This window comes from Dama dama, chromosome 18 (genome assembly GCF_033118175.1).
Source record: "Dama dama isolate Ldn47 chromosome 18, ASM3311817v1, whole genome shotgun sequence".
In the NCBI taxonomy this organism is placed as follows: domain Eukaryota; kingdom Metazoa; phylum Chordata; class Mammalia; order Artiodactyla; family Cervidae; genus Dama; species Dama dama.
Window position 1 is genome coordinate 108,898,541 of NC_083698.1, and position 17,450 is coordinate 108,915,990.

A 17,450-nucleotide genomic window follows, 5' to 3' on the forward strand; every position below is an offset into this window, starting at 1 on the left:
TGGACAAAGGTCTCCCCAAGCACAAAGACAGAGCAAAGACTGAGACGTCTGGCTTTATTTAACTTTCATACACAAGGACAGGATGAGATAGATAGATAGATAGATAAGATAGGTAGATAGATATCATCCTGCTCCTGTTAAATCCTTTCAGTAAATTTTATTTGCTCTGAAATCGCACAGAAAATAGCAAGAGAAGATAGTCTATTTCGGGGCTCCTCAGGTAAGAAAAAATTAAATGCCAAAATTTTACTTATGTGGTGATGTTCCAAGAACAGCAGTAGCTCAGGAAACACGTAAGAAAAATACAAGAATGCACTACTGCTTAGTGATGCCTACTGTGTGTGTGAAGTGCCCGAGGCGCTGGGAACAAGCCCAGGAAGGAGACAAACCCCTGACCTCAGGAAGCTCACATTCCAGGATACAAGGCACACGATATGCACATGTGTAACATAACGCCTTGTCTGTTAAACACTAGGAGGAAAGGTAAAGCGGGAGCAGAGGACGGAGCTCACCAAGGGCTGCTTTTTGACAGGTTGGGCAGGAAAGGCCTCTCTGACAAGGGGGCACCAAGCAGAGAGCTGACTGAAGTCAGGCAATAAGTCCCACGAGGGTCTGGGAGAAAGGCGTTCTGAGCTAAGAAGACAAAAAGTGCCTGAGAAAGGGCTGGAGCCCGGAGAGCAGGGGGAAGACAGGAGATGCGGCTGGACAGGTAGCGAGGTCAGGGGAGCTTGAGGATCACAAACGAACTTAGGGTTTTAAGTGTCACTGGAGGCCTTGGAGGAGCTGACAGAAGGAAAGCAAAAGACTCTTGGGTTTGTCTTTTTTTTTTTTTTTTAGTTAATTAATTTATTTGAATGCACAGCCACATTTATTTGTTTGGCTGATCTTAATTGTGGTATGTGGGATCTAGGTCCCTGACTAGGGACTGAACTCGTGCCCCCTGCATTGGAAGCTTGGAGTCTTAGCCACTGGACCACCAGGGAAGTCCTTACTTGGGGTATCAGAAGCTCACCCTGCCACTACATAGAGAACAAAACTAGAATGGGTGAGAGTGAGACCAGCTGGTAGCTTGGCAGCAATCCACACAAACAGTGGTGGTCTGAGTTCTCAAGTGACCGTCGTGAGCAGATGAGAGCTGTCTGAAATCAGGACGGAGTACTAAGGTAAAGCCCGAAGCATTTTTCCAACAGGGTCCATGTTTTTAGCCTGAATGGTACATGATGTCATTTATTGAAGTGGGAACACTGGAGGAGAAGGTTTGGGAACAACCAATGGTTCCACAGAAGACATATTAAGCTAGGGAGCCACTGGAGACATCTAAGAGGAGATGTGAAGAAGTAAGGTGAAGATACTGGTTGTGTTCAAAGTAAGAAAAGAGCTGGCAATATAACTTTGAGAGTCACCAGCACACAGACAGTAGTTATAGCAACTAAACTGAATGAGACCACCTAATCTGTGAGAAGATGAGCAAAAGAGAAAGGAAGAGACCAGTGAGATAGGAAAGAGCAAGAGAATGTGTTATCCTGAAAGTCAAATTAAAAAAAGAGACAGAGTTTCACTCCTGAAAACGTCAGCTGCATAAAGTGAGACTGAATACTTAAGGCAAACAAAGATTCAATGGTGGTTCTGGCAACATGAGATCAAAACAGCTTTAATAGAGCGAGAGGTAGAAAGCTTGGCTGTAGCCAGGTTCATGAGAAAATGAACAAAAATAAGCAACTACCATACAGTCCTGAATATTCACTGGAAGGACTGATGCTGAAGCTGAAACGCCAATACTTTGGCCACATGATGTGAAGAACTGACTCACTGGAAAAGACCCTAATGCTGGGAAAGACTGAAGGCAGGAGGAGAAGGGGATGACAGAGAATGTGATAGTTGAATGGCATCATCAACTCAATGGACATGAGTTTAAGTAAACTCTGGGAGTTGGTGATGGACAGGGAGGCCTGGCATACTGTAGTCCATGGGGTCACAAACAGTCGGACACAACTGAGCAACTGAACTGAACCAAACTGTTAAGTACAGATAATTCTTTCAAGAGCTTTTGCTGTGAAGATGAGCAAAGCAACACAGTAACTGAAAGCGATATCCGATCAAGAGAAGGTACTCTTGTTTAAGAGGGGTGATATTGCACACTGCTTATACTTAAAATGGATAACCAACAAGCACCTACTGTACTGCACAGGGAACTCTGCCCAATGTTATCTAACAACCTAAACAGGAAAAGAATTTGAAAGAATAGATACGTGTATGGGCGTAACTGAATCACTTGGCTGTACACCTGAAACTAACCTAACATTGTTAATCACCTACACTCCAAAGTAAAATAAAAGTAAAAAAAAAAAAAAAAAGTGACAGTGTAGCAAATGCTTAACACTAATGGAAATAATTCTCTGAGCAAGGGAGTTCAAGATGCTGGAAACCAAGGGAAACTGAAGGGGCAAGGGGGACAGACACAGGCAGAGCGGCTGGCTGTAGAAACCCCAGAGACTCTTCATCCTATTTCAACAGGAGGGCTGGTAAAACAGAGGGGTAGAGATGAGAGCAGGAAAGAAAATCTGATGGTGGATAACAGTGGAATTTCTTTCCTGATTGCTTCTAATTTTTTTTTTTCATTGAAATAAGTAAGATCATCAACTGAAAATGGAAAATGAGGTGTCAAAAGTTTGAAAGAACAGAAGGTGGTGAAAGGATGATCACTGATAATGGGTGAGAGAACTCTAGGTATAAGTGGGATGGGTGGAAGGTCAACCATGACCCACTGGAGGTTGAGGTTTTCTCCATACAGTCTGGCTGCTGCAATGCAGAGTCTGAGTTTCGTTATGAAACCAAAACAGGGGGAGGATGGCAAGGGAGTTCAAGGTGCATAAGAGAGAGACTACCAAAATGGATGACAGAATCTGAACTAGAAAAACAGGGTGACAAATCCCATCGGCAAGCTAAGTTGGACAAGTCACTATGGCTGAAGGGTTATCGTGGTGTGGATAGAGCCGGTAAAAGAAGAGTTAGACTTGAAACTGAGATTTTGGAAGTGAAACTGCAATAGTCCCAGTAAGTGGTACAATATTAAGAGGCTAAAGTACAGCCATAAGGAGAGGCTGAGACTTCCCAGGGGGCCCAGTGGTTGACAATCTGCCTTGCAAGGCAGGGGACCCAGGTTCAATCCCTGGTCAGGGTACTAAGATACCACATGCCACTGGGCAGCTAAACCTACATGCCCCAGCTCCAGAGGGCGAAGAGAAGCCTCCGAGGGCCGCGAGGAAGACCCCGCGCAGCCCAATGAATGAATAAATAAAAGGAATGAGTGTCTCACGTGGGCTGGAGAGAGGACTGTTGAGGAAAGGAAGGCACCACTAGGTCTGGGTACTGAACAGATTATGAGAATGGACGACGGGAGGAGGAGAGGAAAACGGACAGGGAGGCGCTGAGTCTTCCGAGGATGAGACAGACGGGGAGACCGTGCCACTCTAAGCCGGGACTGCGGGCAGTCAGAGCGCACTGGCTTAGAGGGACATGTGCTTACTCATAAATGTTACTCAAAAGTACAAGTAACTTTTGAGACGAAAGTAACAGCACAAAGTACAGAAAAAAATTAAAATTAAGGGGAAAAACTATGAAAAACAACTTGTGGGGAACTGAAATAAATCCAAATATAAAATATTAACATGGCAATGAACGTGCACCAAAGGGGTAAAATGTAAGGAGATGCATTCTGAACTTCCAGCTTCTCTCTGGTCTGTCTACTTAACTAGACTCTAAGGGAAAAGCAATGAAAATGGCTGGACTTCTGAAGGCTTTTCAAGAATTACAGGCATATAATAGGAACACATTGGATAACCAAAAGTATTTTGTGGAAAATAATATTTTAAAAGATGTAGCAATTTCTAATTTTCTCTGTATTTTCTCTAATTTTCTCCTTTAAGCATCAAGGAGATGCCATTCAACTTCAGAGAAGCAGCCTATCAACTGTGTCTACACTCTATCCAACGACCGTAAAAACAGTGAGAGGTCACCTCACTGAGACAAACCTCTGAACACGATATGAAACCTACTCCCTTTGACAACTCATTAAATCACTAACTCAGGGTAAATTTTGGAAACCACCTTGGCAACTTACTCTACCTTCCTCTTGCAGATGCAAAAACACATTAGCTTCCTCAAGGCACCCAGAAGTCCAGGAGACAAGAAAGTATTTGGTCTGCTTTAACCCAGCATTCCACAGTATTATTAGCTCATGAAATGTACTTTTTCCCTCACCTACATACTAACACAATAAACAAACACCAGATGGTTCATAAGCCAGAAATTTACCAAGAGTTATCACTCAAATGGCCTAGAATTATGTTTATTCCAGTTTTAATTTTGCTTTAATAAAATATTTCTATACAGAGTTTAAATGATTTCTACTAAATCAGAGCTTTGGTGGGAAAAAGAAAGAAAATTCTGTTTTTTCACTTTGTCATTACTTGTCAAACTACTTCAGCACATGGACACTTTAGAACTCAGTGAACAGACGAACGCTACTTGTGCAAAGTACTGTGTAAATTTTTAAATTTTCTAATCAAGTTTTGATACCTGTTTCCACAATATTTTCTGTTTCTGTTGTCTCCAGTCCATCCATGCTGTCCTCATCTTCCGCTGCGGTTTTTCCTCGACTTCGAGGCCTGCAGACAAAGAATAAACACATATAATTAAATGGTACATTTTAAGACTTAGAATTCTACTCAAAATAAAGCCCAAGTGAAAGGTACATGGAATCAAATAATTTAGGCAATTCTCCCTTCATTTTACCATGTCAGACAGTAAATGTCACACTTCATAGTTGTTTTCCCCACAAATTCAGCTTCTCCTTACACCCAAACACGGGGACATGCGCACATTACTATGTCCGTGTCATCATAACTCACTTCTTCACATAGTCCTCAGACAAGGCTTTCCCCTCTTTTACCAGACCTTAAGATGACTCCCTGTCTACAGCAGTGGACTTTTAACTGCCTAGCTGGCTCTTTTCAAAGTGCACACACCAGGTTATACCTCTAGATCTAACGAAATTGGGAGTGACATCTGTGATCTCCATTTTAAAATTTCACTCCTTAAGGAGAAAGTGAGGCATACCCATGCAAACCACCCCCCTTCAAAAAAACCTCTATTAAACATGATTTAATCACACTATTATTGGATTCCATCTCAAAAATGACAGAATGATCTCTGTTTGTTTCCAAGGCAAACCATTCAATATCACGGTAATTGAAGCCCTATGCCCCAACCAGTAACACTGAAGAAGCTGAAGTTGAATGGTTCTATGAAGACCTACAAGACCTTTTAGAACTAACACCCAAAAAAGATGTCCTTTTCATTATAGGGGACTGGACTGCAAAAGTAGGAAGTCAAGAAACACCTGGAGGAACAGGCAAATTTGGCCTTGGAGTACGGAATGAAGCAGGGCAAAGGCTAATAGGGTTTTGCCAAGAGAACGCACTGGTCATAGCAAACACCCACTTTCAACAACACAAGAGAAGACTCTACACATGCACATCACCAGATGGTCAACACCGAAATCAGATTGATTATATTCTTTGCAGCCAAAGATGGAGAAGCTCTATACAGTCAGCAAAAAACAAGACCAGGAGCTGACTGTGGCTCAGATCACGAACTCCTTATTGCCAAATTCAGACTTGAAAGTAGGGAAAACCACTAGACCATTCAGGTATGACCTAAATCAAATCCACTATACAGTGGAAGTGAGAAATAGATTTAAGGGACTAGATCTGATAGAGAGTCTGATGAACTATGGACAGAGGTTCGTGACATTGTACTGGAGACAGGGATTAAGACCATCCCCATGGAAAAGAAGGAGGTGGTGATGGACAGGGAGGCCTGGCATGGTGTGATTCATGGGGTCGCAAAGAGTCAGACACGACTGAGCGACTGAACTGAACTGAATCACACTACAAGTGTGATGGATTTTAACTTAAAAAACACTTCAGTAAACTCAAATAAATGTTAAGAATCATGGTAAAGTGAGATTTTTTTAACCAATACAAATTAAAAAAACTAAGGCCTTTAACGTCTTTGATGTCTCATAAATAAATGAATCAAAAAAAATTCAAACACATAAAGTAAGAAAAAAGCAAGACACTACATGTAAAAAAAAACTTAGAAACTGATAAATCAGTATTCAGATAATTTCAGAGTTTTAAATTATTTCATTACTTAAAAAGAAAAGGCACAAATGAACTGAGTATTTATTTGAAAAATATCAAAGAGTTGAAAACAATGAATAGAGAAAATAATATGAATAAAAATAAAGCAAAAGGCTGTTTTAAACAACAGGAGACCCATTTAAATTTTACTTCTTAAAGGAAATCCATAAAAACTAATAAAGGAAATATATAAATCTTTTAAGTTAAAGTAATCAAAGTTCAAATATTTAATAAGCGAATTACTACAAACTGTTTAAAGTCATCCTCACCCTCCCCAAAATTAAAAAAGGATACCTGAACCAAAACCCTAACATATCCAAAAACTATGGATGAAAAAAAAATCTAAATAAAATACCAATAATCAGAATGCGAGCATAATTTAATATTAGAAATCTGCCAATAAAACACGCCAAGTCAAGCAGTCAAAACACCATCATTCATAAGAAGAAGAGGGAAAAGAGGCAGAATAAGGTGACAAAAATTTGGGGAAGGGGGGATTGAGGCTAAGGCTGATTTTACTGTTCATGGGAAAACGGAGAGAATAGTTATCTTTAGAATTTATTAAGGCAACCTGTTATGTTTAAACTAAAACAATTACAGGAGAAAAAAGGAACAGAGGAACCAAAGTTTGATTAGTCCAACAGCAGGCAGACCAGGAGAAAAAAACTCACGGTAAATAGAAAATAAGATAGAAATAAATATGAGTTTACACAGCAAATATAAATGGCCTAAAACTTAATGCTGTCATTACTTAATGATGAAAATAATTCAGCAGTGTAACATAACTCAATAGAACTTCAAGTTACATAAAACACACATACAAAGAACAACAGAAAGAAATTGCTAGCTTCACAATCATTACGGGCGATTTTAACATCTCACTCTCAGAAACTGATAGATGAAACATTAAAAGCATTTTAAGCAAGTATTTAGACAATACATTTAACAGGCAACATTAGACAACTCGATCAAACCACCTTGTGTCTGGCTCTATTAAAACACTGGATAAACAAAACAAAATCCCTGCCTTCCAAACTACACTCTAGTAGGAAGATATATTTTTTATTCTTGAAAACAAATAAAACACAAGAAAATACTATGGAAAAACAGGCAAAGAATGAAGGACTAGCTATCTGTTTAAATACATTTATTAAAATCAGTCAGTCCGTCACTCAGTCGTGTCCAACTCTTTTACATTTACAAAATAAACTTCATGAAATAAAATTCATCTGAGTAAAGAGACACTTGAGTACAGATGTGAAGTAGAACAGGACCCAAACCAGGCAGATATCTGGTAAAAGAGCTCTGCAGTAGAAGGAAGAGCAAATGCTAAATTCTTGAGAGAAGAGTTGGCAGGACAGCAAGGACACAGCGCTGGAGCAGACGGACTGAGAGGAGCTGCGAGGAGACAGGCCGCCTAAGAAACCTTTTTCAAGGCGGAGGTGGGGGTTCACTTGTTGAGAAACTTGCAGCCCAATATAATGACTGCATACAGGGAGACAGGAAACTCTTGAAATAAGCCCAACATGACTACTATAACGGGAAAGAGAATAAGAAATTAATTCAAGAGAGATTATCGAAGTAAAATTTACACTTAATCTTTCCTTCATGGTCTTCATAACTGTGTACATTCATTGCTAAAAAAAACTGAAACACACGTGGCTTTGCTGGCTAACCCTCATCTTCCAGGCCAATGCCCTGCTCTATTTTAAGTCTCTCTCGCTACCATCCTGGCCATCACTAGTTGTAAGTTTGGGGTACAGCTGGCTTTTACGTCAAACCTGTTTTATCTTTTTAGGGTCTCAATGTTGGTTGTCTGCATCATGGTGGTAGTTACTGTTTAGTTGCTAAGTCCGGTCCGACTCTTTGTGACCCCATGGACTGTAGCCCACCAGGCTCCTCTGTCTGTGGGAGTTATCAGACAGAATACTGACTGGTGTGGGTTGCCATTTCCTACTCCAGGGGATCTTCCTGATCCAGGGATCAAACTCGCATCTCCTGTATGGGCAGGCAGATTCTTTACGCCACTGAGCTACCAGGAAAGCCCCTGAACGGTGGTATTTACTCCTAAAAAATAAATTTTAATTTTTGCCTTGCTTTTTCCTCCTGCTTCTACTTATTTCTTCTATTCTTGATTTTTGGCACCACTGAAAACATACTTTTTACATTCATCAATCCATCAGAATTCTACTGCTTCTGGTCAATGGATCAATGTATCAACATCATGAATTTTATTTTTCTGAATGCGAAACATAAAGGTCATATTGTCAAACCCATAGCAGTTGGCAATTTCCAAACTTAAATAGCAACATAGATGCATACATTTTCATAGTGCATTCACATGTTCTCAGTTTTGGTTTTAAATGGTCTAATTACAAATGATAACACAAAGATTATTTATTTTAATCTTTCTTTAGTTTTTCTACTTTCTTCTCTTTTTCCTTTGTATCACATAACCTTTTCATCTTACTTTTCCTTGTTTCACTTTGCTGCAAAGAAATATGAAGTAAACTAACACAACTAATTCTATTTGAGAAAATTTTCCAAAATTCAATGTTTCTTGTTAATCTTATAAACTAAAACTAACTTAAAAGAAAAACTAATGTGAATTCCTAAAACAGCAAAGGAGGCTTCTACTTAAAGTCACACAGAAATAAGAAGGTTCAGATTTACACCCTCGTGGTAAACAGACGAAGTGTAAGAAACAGTAATTATCAGACACTGGCCAACAGGCAGAGAGAGAACTGTAACCCCTGAGAAAAAGGAAACCAGAAAGGTGAATCCCACCTTCACAAAGGCTTTCTGTGTGGAGTTAACTTATGAACTGCAGCGCACAGAGGGAACTCCGGGCTGGCAGCTATGCTGAAATGGGCAGAAAGAAATCATTAGTCAAGGGGGCTAAAGGAGTAGAATTTGCGGAGCAGAGTACACTAAAACGAGGGAGCAGAGAAAAAGCTCCAGAAATCTGCATAAGAGTACCCTTGAATTTTAATCTAAATACCAAACTGTACCGTTGTGGTGTAAAACCTCACAAGGCTGAATAGGAACTGCTTCCAAGGCAAGAACCAATAGAGAAAAGATGCAATATGGACAAGTCCCAGAGCTCACAGTGAGCCAGGAATCAGTTATGCTCCCTCTGGCCAGAGCGCTAAGACCTCGGGGACTACATCGAATGCATCTGGAGTGCGCCTTTAGGAAGAGGGCTACATGAAACCTAGAACACTTTTCTAGACAAGCCATAAAGGAGCTAACAAAAGCAACAACAGAATCAAAATGACCCACAATTCATTCAACTGGTGGCCAAAAAAAAAAAAAGACATAACCACAAGAAAAATCAAGGAATAGAAACAGAAAACAGAGATGACAGACAGATAAGCATGGATATTAAACCAGCTATTATCACTATGCCTCATGCTTACTGAGTACGAAAAACACGAAAAGAGAAGCGAAATGGAAGATGATGATGGTTAATATCAAATGATGACATCATATGAAAACTTCACTTTGAAAGATCAACATCTGATTAGAAATTGCAAAAGAAAGATGACTGACCTTTAAAACATAGCAAAACAAACAAACAAAAACCTTCCCCAAATAAAAGACAAACAGCTACATTCAGTGCCCCCTGGGACAGTAACAACCACTCTAACATGTGTGAAGCTTGAGTAGGAGGGAAGAGAGTGGAAAAAATATTTAGAGAAATAACAGCAACAAAATCTTACAAATTAGAAAAAAATAAAAACCCACAGGGACTTCTCTGGCTATCTGGTGGCTAAGACTCTGTGCTCCCAATGCAGGGGGCCCAGGTTTGATCCCTGGTCAAGGGAACTACATCCCACATGCTGCCAAGTAAAAACCTGCTTTACCGTCTACGCCACCAGGGAAGTCAAGTACAACGTAGCACAGCCAAATAAATAAATAAAAAGAAATAAAACAAAACACAGACACAAGAAGCACAACAAAATTCCTAACACACAAATACACACACACACACCCCACCCCAGTAAGGCACTTAACAGTCAATCTGGTGACAAACAGCAAGAAAAAGAAATTCGTGAAAGCAACTCCACTCAAAAGACATACTTACTGTTTAGAGAGTAACAAAAATAATGACTGCAACCTTTGCATCTGAAAGGATGTAAGCCAGACTCTGAAACAGCATATTTAAAAGTACTTGGAAGAAAATTAAAGGTGGGGGAAAAGACCCATAAACCCTTGAATAAAACATACAACAAAAAGCATCCTTCAAAAGTAACAGTAGGACCTCCCTGGTGTACCAGTGCTTAAGAATCCACTTTGTGATGCAGGGTACGCAGGTTTGATCCCTGGTCGGGGAACTAGGATCCCATATGCCAGTGGGGCAACTAAGTCCATGCTCCACAACCAGAGAAGCTAGCCCAGTGCAACAGAAGATCCTGAACGACGCAACCAACATCCTGTGTGTCACAACTAAGACCTGATATAGCCAAATAAAGATAAAACAGCAAAAAATAAAACAAAAAATAAACAAGTTGAAAGAAACCTTCATTATATGTTAAGGAAATTCTTCAGACAAAAGGAAAACAATACTCAGTTAAGTATCTAGACCAAAATTCCTGTATGCAAAAGAATAAAGAGTGATGTAAATGGTATGTGAGTAAATTTATAAAAGACTTTTATACTTAAACCTCTTTAAAAATTAATTCACCATTGAAAGCAAAAATAATAATTTATTGCGGGTTTCAAAATACGCAGAAAATTTAAATGTATGGAAAAAATAGTTCAAAACACAGGAGGGTAAAAGTGTACTGATGTATGGGTTTTATATCACAGCTCAGTAACTGAGGCACCCTCTGAAGAGCTAACACTGTGCAATATAAATCCTAAGTCTTTTGTAAACACACACACTGTCAGTTTTCTAGTCCAATGAAAATAAAAACGGAATCCTAAAAATATATTCAATTAACCCAAAAAAGATAGGAAATGAATAGAAGGAAACAAAGTGGAAAATGGGAGAGAAAGAACAAATACAAAACAAAGCGCAAGTAGATTTAATCCCTCAGTTCAGTTCAGTTCAATTCAGTCGCTCAGTCGTGTCCAACTCTTTGCAACCCCAAGAATCACACCACGCCAGGCCTCCCTGTCCATCACCAACTCCCGGAGTTTACTCAAATTCATGCCCATCGAGTCAGTGATGCCATCCAGCCATCTCATTCTCTGTTGTCCCCTTCTCCTCCTGCCCCCAATCCCTCCCAGCATCAGGGTCTTTTCAAATGAGCCAACTCTTCGCACGAGGTGGCCAAAGTATTGGAGTTTCAGCTTCAGCATCAGTCCTTCCAATGAACACCCAGGACTGATCTCCTTTAGGATGGACTGGTTGGATCTCCTTGCAGTCCAAGGGACTCTCAAGAGTCTTCTCCAACACCACAGTTCAAAAACATCAATTCTTCAGCACTCAGCTTTCTTCACAGTCCAACTCTCACATCCATACATGACCACTGGAAAAACCATAGCCTTGACTAGATGGACCTTTGTGGGCAGAGTAATGTCTCTGCTTTTTAATATGCTATCTAGGTTGGTCATAACTTTCCTTCCAAGGAGTAAGCATCTTTTTAATTTCATGACTGCAATCACCATCTGCAGTGATTTTGGAGCCCAAAAAATATAAAGTCTGACACTGTTTCCCTATCTATTTCCCATGAAGTGATGGGACCAGATGCCAAGATCTCAGCTTTCTGAATGTTGAGCTTTAAGCCAACTTTTTCACTCTCCTCTTTCACTTTCATCAAGAGGCTTTTTAGTTCCTCTCCACTTTCTGCCATAAGGGTAGTGTCATCTGCATATCTGAGGTTATTGATATTTCTCCCAGCAATCTTGATTCCAGCCTGTGCTTCTTCCAGGCCTCCACATTATTAATTGTGTTAAGGGTAAATGGTCTCAACCCAACAACTGAAAGGCAAAACTTGTCACATTAAATGAAGGCAGCAAGAATCTTCATCAAGGAGATACAATCCTAAAAATGCATGCACTCCACAGCAAAGTTCCAAAACATGAAAGGAAAGCCACAATTATACCTAGATAGCACAACCCTCTGCTCAGTAACTGCTACAGATAGACACAAAACTCAGTAGAGATGGAAGATTTACCACTACTACCAACCACATGGACTGAACTGACAGTTCAACAACATCCTACCTAAGGACAACAGAACACCTACTCCTTTCAAGTACATGATCCCAAGAGTGGACTGGTTCCAAATCGGGAAAGGAGTAGTCAAGGCTATATACTGTCACCCTGCTTATTTAACTAATATGCAGAGTGCATCATGCGAAATGCCAGGCTGGATGAAGCACAAGCTGGAATCAAGATTGATGGGAGAAATATCAACAATCACTAGTCCAGAAAGGGAGAAATATCAACAACCACTAGTCCAGAAAGAAATGACCAGGAAAATTTAACAATTGCTTGAGCAAAATGAAAACGAAAACATGGCATTTCAAGATTTGTAACATTCAGGTAATCAGTGAATGAGGGAAACTTACAATTTTAAATAGTTATATCAGGGGCAAGATGGGGTAGGGAATTAAGAGGTATAAACTATTATGTATAAAATAAATAAGCTATAAGGATATATAGTAAACACAGGAAATATAATATTTTATAATAATTATTTTATAAAATATTTTAAAGGTTATATTACTCCATGTATAAACAGAGTAATATAACCTTTAATAACTGCAAATCAATTGAGGATCATTATATCATATATCTGACACTTCTGAAATAGTGTACATTGATTATATCTCAATTTTTTAAAAAGGTATATTAAAAACCTCTTAATAGTAACATAGGTCTCCACTTAAAAGAAATTAAAAAATGAAAATCAAGACTAATAAGTAGAAGGGAAGAAATAATAAAGAGCAGAGATTGATGACATAAAACCACAAGTTTGTTTTAAAACTGAAAACAAAAGATAGTTCTTTGAAAGAACAGATGACCAACTAGCAAAAATGATCAAGAAAACTTGAAAAAGCCTCACAAATTACCAATTAAAAAATTTGAAAGGGGAGGGTCATCACTAGAGAGACTACACACATTAAAGGAAGATGATATTCTATTACAAACAATTTTGTCAATAAAACAGAAACTTAGATGAAATGGACCAAAATCCTTGGAAGGCACAAATTACCATATATGACTTAAGAATAGAGAATCTGAGTAACCCAATTACATATTCTAAAAATTGAATTTGTAAGCAAAAGCCTTCACAAAAAGAAAATCCAATCCCTGATGGCTTTACTGATGAATTCCATCAAACTTTTAAGAAATCCTACACTATCTTTTGCAAATAACGAAGAAAAGAACACTTTCCAACTCATTCTATGAGGCTGGCATGCCACTGACAGCAAAAATCAAAGACATTACATAAAACCAATATCCATTATAAACACAGACCTGTTCCATAAAATAAAAAAGGAACACTCTTCCACCCATTTTTTGCAGATATTACAACTGTCATACACACCAAATCAAATCAAGGGTAATGAAAGAAAATAAAATTACAGCCTATTTTTCAATTTAAGAACTCCAAACAAAAGATTATCAAGGGGCTCCACCTCTAAATAAGATGGAGAAATATATGCCAAACTTTTTCTCCCACTGAATCTAACTACAAGCATGTAAATAATTCATGAAACAATTGTTTGAGTTGCCTTAAAAACTTATAACAGCAGTTTGTTCCGGAACAGACACCAAAATTCACTAAGTATCACTAAGTTTACTACCATTTTAGCTCTCCCATATCCCCTGGCCTGAACTAAAAGAAGTCTGAAACCCAGAACTCAGTGCTGAGGTGCAGAAAAAGAAAGAGCTTGCCTGAACTGACCACAACCTGCCCGTGGGTGGGCCTGATCCGAATTAGTGTAAGAACACCTTTGAGAGCTGGGCTAACAGGTCCCACAGGGGTGACTTGGTACTGCACACACAGTACAAATAGAAACAGTTCCACAAGAGGCTTTGAAAGCTAAACTGACCTTACTACAGGCCACAAAAGGCTGGTTGTAACCTGCAGCTTGTACCTACCCAGGCTAAGAGACTGTTAAATCAAAATTACCAACCTTCTCCATAAGATGTTTCTAAAATCCACAGTCTCATAATATCTAAGACATTCAGGAAACAATCCAAAATTACTTGATACTCAAAGAACTACAATAAAATCAAATCACCCGAAAAAATACAACTCAAGAGGCTAATGAACACAAGAGGCTAATGATAAAATGACAGAAGTTGGACTTATGAACACTTTCAGGCAGCTATTATAACTGTATGAGCAATTCTGAACACTTAAAGCTTAAAATAGAAAGTATCAGCAAATAATGAAAAGACATAAAGAAGAACCAAGAGGAAATTTCAGAAAGAAAAAAATTACAAAACCGAAATAAGAAATAAATGATGGCCCTAAAACAGCACAAATTAATAATTACATTAAAACTATGTGGCCTAGACACTCCAATCAAAATACAGAGGTTGTATGTGAATCAATTTAAAAAAACATGCCCCCCCCCAAAAAATAAAAAACATGCCCCAACTATATGCTGTCTACTTGAAGCTGAAATCAAATATGATGACACATTTAAGGAAACAGACCATGCAACAATAATCAAAATTAAGCTGAAATGGATATGTTAATATCATACAAAGCAGTATGTCATTTCAAAACAAATGACAAGGATAATGAAGGATATTACATGCAATACTGATTCCCAACAACAAATAATTCTAAATGTGTATGTAAACCTAACAACAGAACTTCAAAATACATGAAGCAAAAAAAAAGAAAAAAACCCTAAAGTACATTCTCCTCACTGAATCCTCATAACTACCCTGCTGAAGTAGGCATTATCTGTTTTACAGATAACCAAACTGAATCTGTCAGCCGTGTCTGACTCTCTGCGACCCCATGGCCTGTAGCCCACCAGGCTCCTCTGTCTATGGGATTCTTCAGGCAAGAATGTTGGAGTGGGTTGCCATTTCCTCCTCCAGGGTATCTTCCTGACCCAGGGATTGAATCAGTGTCTCCTGTATTGGCAGGCAGATTCTTTACCACTAAGCCACCTAGGAAGCCCCAAAATGAAATTAAGAAAGGTTAAATAGGTTACCCAAAGGCACTCAACTGATCAGAGCTAAGCTGTAGTGAGGTCAATATACTGGGAAGATCCACAAACTCGCCCTGCTGAGGTCTATAAAACTACTGGTTTGCCCTAAACTTCAATTTAAAAAAAAAAAAAACTTGTTGAGGGTGGGGAAGCTAGCCACCTTGGGCCAGTGCCTGTATCTGCTACCAAACATAACCAGAGTCAGAACCCCATTGCTCAGCCCCGCACGCATCAAAACAGGCAAAGAGAAAATGCTTCAAGACCAGCTCTCCTCAAGCATCTCAGGATTTCACTCCACTGGACAGGACACTGACTGACACACTCAAAAAAACACGGGGCTGAAAGCAGGAATTTAAACAGGAATTTGGAATTGGAGTGAAAACTGACCTTTTCCAGTCCTGTGGCCAATGCTGACTTTTCCAAATTTTCTGGCATACTGAATGCAGCACTTTAACAGCATCTGCTTTTAGGATATAACTGTAGATCAGACATTAATATTAGTTTGCTTTAAGGCAGTCAGTATTTGTTTAGAAACAGTGAGATGTTCACTCCTTTTCTCTCCTTACCTTTCCCTCTATATCTCAGATTTACACCCGTGTTCACAGGAGTTTACACCCTCGAGGACCTCATTCCAACAGGGGCTAAACTAAACAGCATCTGTTGGTTCATCTCCCCTACCGGCCTCTCACCATCCAGCTCAGTAAAGGGCACTCAGTCATGTCCGACTCTTTGCAATCCCCTGGACTGTACAGTCCATGGAATTTTCCAAGCCAGAATACTGGAGTGAGTAGCCTTTCGCTTCTCCAGAGGATCTTCCCAACCCAGGGATTGAACCCAGGTCTCCCGCACTACAGGCGGATTCTTTACCAGCTGAATCACAAGGGAAGCCCAAGAATACTGGAGTGGGTAGCCTATCCCTTCTCCAGCAGATCTTGCCGACCCAGGAATCTAACCAGCATCTCCTGCACTGCATGCGGATTTCTTACCAGCTGAACTATGAGGGTAACCGGCTCGGAGGCAGCGATAACACAGCAGTTACAAGCAGAGACTGCGGAGCCAGACTGCCTGGATCACAAGGCTAACCACCAGCTGCAAAACCACGTGTGAGGGGCTTAAACCTGGCGCCCCACTTCCCTCATCAGTGAAATGGTATAAAGGAACCACCTCACAGGACTACTTTCAGGATTAAACAAAAAGCGCCTCCAATGCCAGTTCCCTGTGACCCTCTCCTCATCCCAGGCCTTTACCACCTCCTCTCCCAGCTTGGACCCCATGATCAGCAGGTCTAACACTCATTCTCAACACTTCCTCCCTTTATTTCATTCCATTAAATTAGCCTGGTAAAACCTCAATACTGATTAAAACAAACCTTCTGTCTACTCTGGCCCAGGAGCTCAAGCTGTGGGGAAAAGACACAGCCAAGTCACTGCCTTCGCTCTGTATTTCCAACCTTGCCGGGCCCCTCACTACTCCCAGCAATCGCCACTTGGATCGGTTCACTCTCCCATTTCCTTAGATACTTATTTCATACTTTTTCTGTCTTCAAACAACTGAAGACTCTCCATTCTACACCCTTCGGTTGACAGAATCGGCTTGCTACTTCAGTGGGGACACAGAGCTAGTCAGAGTTTCCTATCCTCCTCAGACCAAACCCTCGACTTCCCTGAAAGCTTCCCTGTTGAACCTACGTTCCCTCCTGCCAAACCCACCATCCGGTCCTCCCTGCTGACACCCATCCCTCTGCCTGTGCTCCGGATCACGTCCTCTTTCCTATTCGCGAACTCTGCACCTGCCCTGACTCCTTTCCTCTCCTGAATGACCAACCTTTCCTTGGAAAAAGGAGTACGAGCAGCATACAAATGGACTAAGTAACACAGTCTTCTTTAAAAAACAAAGAAAAAGAAAGAAACCCTCCCCGGAGGCCACATCCTCTCCTGGCGCCTGCCCCGCTTCTCTGAGAGCAGCACTCCTTGAGTGCTCCGGACCAGGTCCGCCCTTCGGCTCCACTGGATCCTCCTTCCCCTCATCCCCCTGAAGGGCCCGGATCCAAGTCACCGAAGAACAGGCTGACAGACAGCTGGGTTCGCCTGGACTGTGCCTGTCATTCTTG

General features: G+C 40.3%; 1 protein-coding gene across 17 annotated transcripts in view; it reads right to left on the reverse strand.

Annotated features, from left to right (window-relative positions):
• Positions 1-17,450, reverse strand: part of KMT2C (lysine methyltransferase 2C) — a 254,607-nt gene that overhangs the window by 174,005 nt on the left and 63,152 nt on the right. For 12 of the 17 annotated variants that reach the window (XR_009696784.1, XR_009696785.1, XM_061166176.1 and 9 more), the window contains exons 2-3: positions 15,728-15,817; positions 4,579-4,667 (exon numbers count right to left, since the gene is read on the reverse strand). Coding sequence is in view for 15 of the 17 variants with exons in the window: in XM_061166176.1 (XP_061022159.1) it covers positions 4,579-4,667; positions 15,728-15,817 (179 nt within the window). In the remaining 2 variants the exon portion in view is untranslated. The remainder of the gene's footprint in view (positions 1-4,578; positions 4,668-15,727; positions 15,818-17,450) is intronic. The other 5 variants (XM_061166178.1, XM_061166177.1, XM_061166174.1 and 2 more) reach the window with 1 other exon arrangement.